The sequence below is a fragment of the Engystomops pustulosus genome, chromosome 5, assembly GCF_040894005.1.
Source record: "Engystomops pustulosus chromosome 5, aEngPut4.maternal, whole genome shotgun sequence".
NCBI classification, from domain to species: domain Eukaryota; kingdom Metazoa; phylum Chordata; class Amphibia; order Anura; family Leptodactylidae; genus Engystomops; species Engystomops pustulosus.
In genome coordinates, this window is record NC_092415.1 from 210,098,454 (window position 1) to 210,107,366 (window position 8,913).

General features: G+C 37.1%; 2 protein-coding genes across 2 annotated transcripts; one reads left to right on the top strand and one right to left on the bottom strand.

Moving 5' to 3' along the window:
* Nucleotides 1-293: 293 nt before the first annotated feature.
* LOC140134311 (uncharacterized) lies at nt 294-2,599 on the top strand. The gene is made up of 4 exons (XM_072154907.1): nt 294-569; nt 670-776; nt 848-994; nt 1,088-2,599. Exons 1-4 carry the CDS (start codon nt 489-491, stop codon nt 1,968-1,970), a joined length of 1,218 nt encoding a protein of 405 aa, XP_072011008.1. The 5' UTR covers nt 294-488; the 3' UTR covers nt 1,971-2,599.
* Nucleotides 2,600-4,634: 2,035 nt separating this feature from the next.
* On the bottom strand, nt 4,635-8,049 carry LOC140134170 (uncharacterized). Its single transcript, XM_072154806.1, has 4 exons — nt 8,002-8,049; nt 6,364-6,505; nt 6,119-6,272; nt 4,635-5,533 (listed from the first exon to the last, which is right to left on the bottom strand). Exons 1-4 carry the CDS (start codon nt 8,047-8,049, stop codon nt 4,768-4,770), a joined length of 1,110 nt encoding a protein of 369 aa, XP_072010907.1. The 3' UTR covers nt 4,635-4,767.
* Between the last annotated feature and the right edge of the window lie 864 nt (nt 8,050-8,913).

Consider the following 8,913-nt stretch of genomic DNA (forward strand, 5'->3'; position numbering starts at 1 on the left):
GAGGAGCTGAGACTCCTGGGGTCAGATGTCTGCAGGTGCGATGATCTGCAAGGAGCTGAGGAGAGGATTAGCCAGGTGTCTGCAGGCGCAATGATCTGCGTGGAGCTGAGACTCCTGGGGTCAGGTGTCTGCGGGTGCAATGATCTGCGAGGAGCTGAGACTCCTAGGGTCAGGGCGCGTTCACACGTTGCGTTTTGGTTGCGCTTTAATTGCGTTTCGGGCGCATGCGTTTTGCATGTGCGTTTAATCGCATGCGTTTGTAAACGCATCCATTCTTTCAACAAACGCAAACGCATGCACTCATTAGTTCATTATTTCAAACAGCTGTTTAGCCAATATATTACTGCAAACGCACCTCCTGTATTTTGTGCTAGATGCGTCTGGTCCTGCTACTGTGTGCTCTTAAAGGAGAATAGTCTTTTGGAGAATAGTTTGCTGATTGTGTGCGTGACTGTTTGAAATTTGAAGATATTTCACATTATCTTTTGATGTCCGCCATGCATCCCTTATTTATGGGTGGAGTGGCTATTCTTATGGGAATGGCGTCAAGGAGAAGGCGAATTCTGCAGGTTTTTTATTTTCATTTTTGTGTATAGATTTTTTCTTTTAATCTGCTATTTGTCCCAACTGTAGTGTAATTTTTATTTTCTTTTGTGTTTGTGAATGTAGAAAAAGCGTTTGCAGCGTCTACAGCCAAAACGATTATGGATCCACCCTCTGCTCCAGATAAGGGATACCCATGGTCATTTTTGTAAAATTTATGCTGAGCTGCGAAGGTAATTTTTTTTTTTTTTTTTAATTTTTTAAAAACATAGATCGTAATCTCTATTTTTTTGCTAATTTACAGGTATCCACTTAAATTCAAGGCATTCTGTCGTCTAAATGTCATGCAGTTTGACCTTTTACTGCAGTTGTGCTCTTCGGATTTATCAAAAAAAGAAACTGTCATGCGTTGTGCGATTTCTGCAACGGAGCGTTTATTAGTCACTTTGCGGTAGGTTTTGCTTTAGGTTTTTACTGTGTTTAAAAAGTACTAATTTTAAAAAATGATGTCCCCTTAATAATTTGGCTTATTGTTTATTTTCAGGTTCCTTGCAAGTGGCGAAAGCTATGGCTCCCTGCATCTACAGTTTCTTATTGGCAAAAGCACAATATCATATATTGTTAGAGAAACTGCCGTTGTCATCTGGCAAAAGCTTCAGCCAATATTTATGCCCTTTCCCGATCTGCATGCATTTGATGTAATTTCTGCAAACTTTTTGGCTAAAACCAACTTTCCCAATTGTATTGGTGCTCTCGATGGCAAGCACATACGTGTCATCCAGCCCCCCAATTCTGGGTCACAATATTTTAATTATAAAAAGTTTTTTTCTGTTGGGCTGCTTGCATTGGCTGATGCTGACTCCAATTTCATCGCAATTGAGACTGGGTCATATGGCAGCACCAATGACTCGCGCATTTGGGAGACCAGTGCAATGGGGAAACAATTAATTGGGAATCACATTAATGTGCCAACCCCCAAAACACTGGCAGGAACAAACACCAGTCTGCCTTTGGTGTTTATTGGGGATGAAGCTTTTGGCCTTTCATCCCATTTGGTTCGTCCATTTTGTAGCAGAGGACTTACTAATCGTAAGCGCATATTTAATGTCAGATTAGCCAGAGCACGCAAAGTTATTGAGTGTGCATTTGGGATCCTGGCTAATCAGTGGCGCATTTTTCGAGGTTCCCTGTGTGTTCATGTGGATAATGTGGATATTTTGGTCAAAGCCTGCTGCGTTCTTCATAACTTCATACGTCACCCCAATTTTGAAGCTATGATGCAAGTGCGTACAGAGGAACCTTTAAGAGAACCCACCAGGGACCTTTGTAATTGCCATATTGTTTCTGGGTGGCGTGTTCGTGACGAATTAACTAATTATTTTTGTAGTGATGCAGGTGCAGTAACCTGGCAGTATAGCCAACTGTAGTTTTTGAGTTTAAATTAGATTTGTGTTCTTGCATATTTGTAAGTATTTTGTTTAAAATAAACTTGTTTTGGTTTTACTTTAGCTTTTTTTATAATACATGTTTTTCGAATAGTTTAGCAATTTTTTCAACATCAGTGAACATGTTTGTTACACTTATTTCCTGTGGCTACATACTTTGCGCACAGGGACGTAGTTTAACGTCCTGCTTCTGTGGCCGGCTCACAATTGGATTCTGAAACAGAAGCAGCGGCTGCCTTCTGCCTATCCCAGGTGACATTGCGCACTTACACCACTGTTTGGAGTTTATTCAGATTTAGGGGGTTAACCCACTTACACGTTTGGTTAAGTATGACCACGGCGTGTAAGGGTCTTCCTGCTATAGATAGTATCCCCGGATCCACTTTTATGGGGCTGTTATACGCTTTTGTGGAGGCACACAGTCTGCAGAGTTCTCTGTGGCTTCACAATCTTCTGAGTAGTCATACCCCATCTATGTCTCACTGTATAGTGTCTGCGCATGCTATGCATGTTCCAACATTTTTCACTGCTGTACAATGTTCAATTATTTGAGAGCAGTGTATTTGACTTTACCCTGCGTTTTGATTTCTTATTTTTTATGTTTAATTTTTTTTTTTTTTTTTTTTTTTTGGTTTTTAATTAATCCAAAAACACCAAAAAACCTGATAAAATACATGGATATCTTATTGTGTTCCGAACCTATCCGAAAATTCGTTTACATCAAAAACGACAGCAGTTCATTGAAAATACTGGGATTATTATCAAATCTGTGCACAGGTTGGACTAAAAACACTGTTTTTTATATGCACTGGAGTGCTTCAGTCTTTAAATTTTTATGCATCTTGGACTCTGTTGTTGAGAGTTGATGATAGCAACCTATTGCTCATAATATTTTCGTCTTTTGTTTGTGCTGCTGGCCTTTTTTTAATTAAAGAATATAGTTAAATTAGAGTGATACAGGCCAGAATTTGAAAATGTTGCCACCTTAAGGTCCACAGAGTACCGTAGCTTGAAAAGTTCCTTCATTTTGAACATTTCTCCAATTTTCAACACAAATTTTATGAATGTTCATTAAAAAAAAAAAAAAAAAATGTTTTATGGAAAATTAAGAAATATTACCAAAAAATACTAACAATAACAGCATTTATTCAAGTTAGATTGTAAACATATTCAAAAATGTATGTTCCAGCACACATATTTTTGACACATAAGATTTATATTTTTAATTTCAAAACAATCTCAAATGTGGGAAAATAAAAATTAGTATAATTTTTGGGAGGATTCAAGTGCCAAATGAATATTTTCATTGACATATTCCCATCAGTTTTTTTCTCACTGTTCCAAATTCAAGTTCTCAAAACAAAAATATAATATACAAATTAACAAAATGGCCAGTACCTTATGGCTGGATACTTGGGTTCTTGCATCAAAACCCTCGTATCATTGTCTCCACATTTTCCAAGTGTTTTTTTTTTTTTTATTTAATTTTTTTTTTTTTTTCTTGAAAGAAATCAAAAAGTTAACATTCAAGAATCTATGCAACTTAGTCAACATCACTCCACACAAAAAAATAAAAAACACATTTGTTCCTAAAAATTCAATGGAAGGGCACATGCACAATAAGAAATATGTGAAATTACATCCATTTTGTGGTTGGCAAAAATTTAATTTTGCACATCTTGACATTATCACTTTCAAATTTTACTAAATTTCTCATAAAAAAATGCAAGTATCAGATAATTCCTTTTTTTAAAACTGAAGGAATATGCTGCCAAAAATAACCACAGCCATTTTTTGAATGTGTTTTTTCAAAAAATTACTTTGTCTAAGGTATCTTAAACAAAATTTTGTGTAAAAAAATTTGTCATGTCAAAAAAGTGGATTATATTTGGACATGTGTCCTTCCATGGAACTATCTTAAAATTATTTGAAAATTATAATAGACTTTTCATGGATTATTAAAGGTAAAATACCACTTTTTTTTTTTTTTTTTTAAATTTTCTTTTTCAAAAAAATGGCACAAGCTCCGGCTGTTCTGTTCCCGGAAAAATTTGCATTATTTTGATAAAGATATTATGAACGATTTAAATGAAAAACTATCTTTTAAATTGCCACAACGCACTAGGGCACGGCGCACCATGCTTGTCCAGTATTTTAAAATGCCCCGGATTTTTAATTGTCAATGAGCTCTTAGGCACACTTTGGCATGCGCAACTTTACAATGGGAAATTGTCCAGACGCAAGTGTGCCGGAGAGCTTGTTGACGTCACCGGCTCTAAAGCACTTCAGAATCTGCCACACGCATGTGCGCACGCATTTGGCGTTGTGCCATAGTGTGTTGCCCCACAATATAAATGTTAGTTTCCTTTAAAATGTACATAATGACTTTATTAGACTTATGCAAATATGTTCTTGCAACAGAAATGCCTGAGCTTGTGCTATGTATCTGTGTTCCAATATAACATTTTTAATTGGTATGTTAACTTTAATTTGCCATTGTTTGTTAAATTTATATGCAGAAAATTTTTGGAATCATATTTGTAACAATTTTAAAAAATATGACCCTCAAATATGCCTTTTTATAAAGAGTAGGAGTTTGGTGACTACACATCAACAAAATAAAATAAATAAATTTAAAGTATCACATTAAGTATTTCGTATCCCTGAGACAATTAAAAATACTGTAACAAAAAATATATTAATATCTATAAAATGTAAACATTCTGCAACATAAAGGTATTGCAAGACCCAAAGTTTTTTCAAAACTATTCAAAAAGATTCATTTTTTTTTAATTTTGTCAGGAACATGGCTCAAACCGCCAGATGTTGAGGGGCCAAATTCAAATGTGGATATAGGGAGTGGGGTGACAGTTTGCAAATCGTGTGTTTGCACCTCAGTGCCCCATGAACTGAGATCCGCATTTAACAATCCAAGGTAAGATGTGTTTGAAGCGGGGTCATATGCCTGTGGTTGCACTTGTGGGGGAATAGTACTGCGCTGTGTAACATTTACACTTGCTGCGGTTGCTGAAGGCTGCCTATGTGTGACGGGTCGGATTTGGCCTTGGATGGTGTTTGAACTTGGCGTTGCTAGAGCAAAACGTAATTTACGCTCAAGAACAGCTAGTGGTGGTAATATTGGTGTTTTTGCAAAATATTCAGCAATTATCATAACAAATGACATAAATGTGTCTCTTTTTGTTTCATCTAGTTTCCTGCACTGTCCTGCAACAGCAGTACCAAACCCATCATACATATCTGGTGTATTAACTCTTTGCATCATACGTACAGCTTCAGTTTCGATTGGTGAAATTTCATCAACTGAAGGGCGACTGGTCCGGCGTCGACCCCTGCGTGACGTGCTTGGACGTTGAACAATTTCTTCGGTTTCAGGAGGGGAATCACCTTGCACAGTATAGTCATGCATTGGTTGCTCGGGTTGCTCCTCATCTGCTGATGCGGGGCTTACATTCGGCCTAATATCCTCTTCTTCGTCACTGTCCTGGTTTTCGGGGGTTGGTTCTTCTGAAATGTTGCCTTGTGTTCTGTTGATCATGACCAATTTTTTACTTTGTAAAATTTTATTTGCATTTTAAAATTTAGGAAGCATTTATTCACATAAATCTTAAGTTTGTAAGCAATTTTCGTAAGTGGATATACACAAGTAAAAGACATACAGAGAAAAAGCATTTAGCTATTGAATTTTGCGTACGCCAAGGGTACCGAATGCTTTTGTCTCAGTCTCAAAGTATGTAGGCTGCCAGCCACCTGACTTTTTTCAAAAGCACAGCTATAACATTTATAACATTCTAGAATATAACTACTCTGAATCCAGTGCACCCTTGTTCATTGTGGATCACACTCATAGTTGTGGATGCATGAGGATCCTCTTTGGTCTTCTCTCTGCTCACTATGATGCTGCGGAGAACATGACGTCATAGTGTTGCGCTTGACGTCAGATTTCATGAAAATGTTGATGACGGCTAATGTGGCTGAGAGAAGATCAAAGACGAGCCTCAAAATGGATGAACACACATGAACTCACACAATCCTTATTGGCATACAAGTGAAAATACAATTATTAAAATTGTTAAACCAAGTCATGTTTTGTCAGATTCAAATGAACTTACGGACGTAGGGAACGTGTTGGAAGCAGGAAAAGCAGTTCTTCAAAATGCGGATATGGACGCTTGCGAGATGGTGAAGCCCCACTTTTCTCATTTTGTGCAACCTCACGGCGAAAACGATCACGACAGGATCTCCACCGTTTGCGAAGATCATTTTCTAATAAGTCAAATATTTAAGAATATTTAAAATATATTAACATGGTGGATATTCATTTTGTGATTGCTTTTAATGATCTGACAATAATTACCCAATGTTTCTTTTTCACGTTTAGACAATGTATCCCACGTTGAATGGACTTTTGTACAAATTTCTATCCATGCCAATTTGCGCTTTGCATTATCCGCATAGGACTTGTGTTTGGCATTCCACAGAAGAGGTCGTTCTTTCACCTTCAAATTAATCAATTTCTTGTATTAATAAGATTCAACATAGAAATATTGTAAAATAAGGACTACCATAGTAAAGTGCAACATCATAGATTGAAAAATTAAATAAACATGTTAACTAAGCAAATTTAGTTCTGATTGTGATTTGTGAAGCCGGGGTTGAAAAAACAAACACTTTTTAGTTCAAGTCTATTTTTTTTTTTTAAAAATTAGTAAACAAATAAACATATCTACTTGAGTAAAAGCTGACACGAGTATAACCCAAGCCACATAATTTGACCTTCATTAACTTTGACAACATATTGACTTGAGTATAAGCCAAGGGTCGAATATGCATTGGTCACAGCACCCACCCCCTGGAATATAGCCAGCTTTCCCACAGTAGTATACAGCCAGCACAGCCTGCCCCAATAGTATACAGCCTGCCCCTAGTAGTATACAGCCAGCCCAGCATTAATGTTTTTAAAAAATTAGATACTCACCCTCCGGTGGCCGCACTATGCAGCGCTGGTCGTCTTCAGGGCCATCTTGTGTCTTCTGCTGGGCGCCGACATTGATATTCACCCGTCCGGCGCCTAGTATGATGGGCTTCTGCTGACGTCATGCTAGGTGCCACCCGGGAGAAAAACAATGGCGACGCCATGCAGAAGACAGAATACAGGCGCGGATGCCTGAAGAGGAGCCGCACGAACATCGTGGGAGCAGTGCTACGCATCGGGCCCACCGGAGGTTTTTTTTTATTTGTTTAATTTTTAAAACCTAAACATTGACTTGGGTATAAGGTGAGGGGACGTTTTTCTGCCATTTTGTGGTTTTAAAAAGCACAGCAATCCATTAAGCCATGAAATTCCCCTAAAAAATAAACCTTGGAAGATTTGAAACCTAAAGCATCAAAAAGGCACAAATACACTGAGTACCATAGGGGTTAAAGTAGCACACCATTTACACAAGAACATTGCCAACATGAATTTGATGGAACAACAGGTATTCCTTCTGAAGGGAAAATAAAAATAAAAAATGAATTTTGGAAAAGAGACACACATTGATAATCAAGTTAGGTATCAATCACACCAACGTTCATGGGTACGTACATGCACAGGACACCAATTTGAATCTGCATATCTGTCAACAAGTGTGTGACTGTGCAACGTTGTTTAACCCCTGAAGGACACTGTGTCTTTTTGCAAAGTTCTTGCTCTCCATCTTCCAAAAAAAGGACCGATTTTATTTTTCATTGAACAGAGTTGTGTGAGGGCTTCTTTTTTGCGTAACAAATTTAAATTTCACCTGATGTTATTTATTATTCCATTAGTGGAACGTAAAAATTGCTCTGCACAAAATAAGCCCTCACACAGCTCATTACACTTTAAAATGAAAAAGATATGTGTTTTTGAAGCAGGAGAGGGAGAAATTAGATGAAAATCAATGCGTCCTTAAGGGGTTAAAGTGCCGCCGTCTGGAAAAAAAAAAAAAAACACGGCATTGGTGCAAGGACAGACCGCGGATGATAGCAATGGGTCTTTGCAGCGAGATGCAGCAAAGACCATCTCGGTATGAAGAGGGCTCAGCCTGTGAGCCTTCTTCATACAACCTTCACAGCTCCGTGGCGGATATATCTGCAAAACAACGTAAAGGGGTTAAACATCCCCCTCCAGACCTGCCCCAAGCCAGCATACCGTGTGTGAATTTCCAAAAAATATAAAAATAAAAAATAAAAAAAAATAGGATGTGCAGTCATCCAGAATTTACATTAAAAATAAAAAACATAGACAAGTCCATTACAAGATATCAAACACAAATTCAAAAATTATAATAAAAAAACCAAAAAAAAAAAGTTTCCCATCCAAAAAAACCAAAAAAAAAACAAACATTTAACACAAACACATGGTGGACATATATACGTTAAAAAGATATAAGTGGCACATCGACTTCTCTGGCCTCACAGGCCTGTACGTGAGCGGAACAGTGCAGCAGACATATGCAACAATGTAACACTGTATCCCTATGAAGAAAAAAAAAAAAAAAAGAAAAAAAAAAGGGATACACCTCCAAGTGCAGTATATTCCAATGTAGAAGGGTGGATGTGAGATGCGCTACATACATTGTGTAAATTAAGCCATAGACTTGAGAGAAGATATAATTTTGTTGTGAGCATGAGGCCTAGCACATAAATCATAAAAATATACTAGAGACATATCCAAAAAAAAAAAAAGGGACAGTGTGAATTTTCACAAGGACAAAAACAAATTACCTTTTAAAAAAATAATAAATTTTTTAAAAAATTTATAAAAAACAATATAGACAGGGACACATGTCATAACTTAAAATTGGAACTAAAGCAGCAAATTTGAACAACAAAATAAGGGCAAAGAAATAGCCCAAAACATACATGAAGATGGACAAATCTTCCT

Bases quoted from the DNA above. Each gene is read 5' to 3' on its own strand.
- LOC140134311 (XM_072154907.1), top strand. From the start codon at position 489: ATGTCCGCCATGCATCCCTTATTTATGGGTGGAGTGGCTATTCTTATG. The intron at 570-669 runs GTTTTTTATTTT...TTGTGAATGTAG, and splicing joins GGAGAAGGCGAATTCTGCAG to AAAAAGCGTTTGCAGCGTCT. The intron at 995-1,087 runs GTAGGTTTTGCT...GTTTATTTTCAG, and splicing joins CGTTTATTAGTCACTTTGCG to GTTCCTTGCAAGTGGCGAAA.
- LOC140134170 (XM_072154806.1), bottom strand. From the start codon at position 8,049: ATGGTCTTTGCTGCATCTCGCTGCAAAGACCCATTGCTATCATCCGCG. The intron at 6,506-8,001 runs GTCTGTCCTTGC...ATTAATTTGAAG, and splicing joins ACCCATTGCTATCATCCGCG to GTGAAAGAACGACCTCTTCT. The intron at 5,534-6,118 runs GTAAGTTCATTT...CATGATCAACAG, and splicing joins CCAACACGTTCCCTACGTCC to AACACAAGGCAACATTTCAG.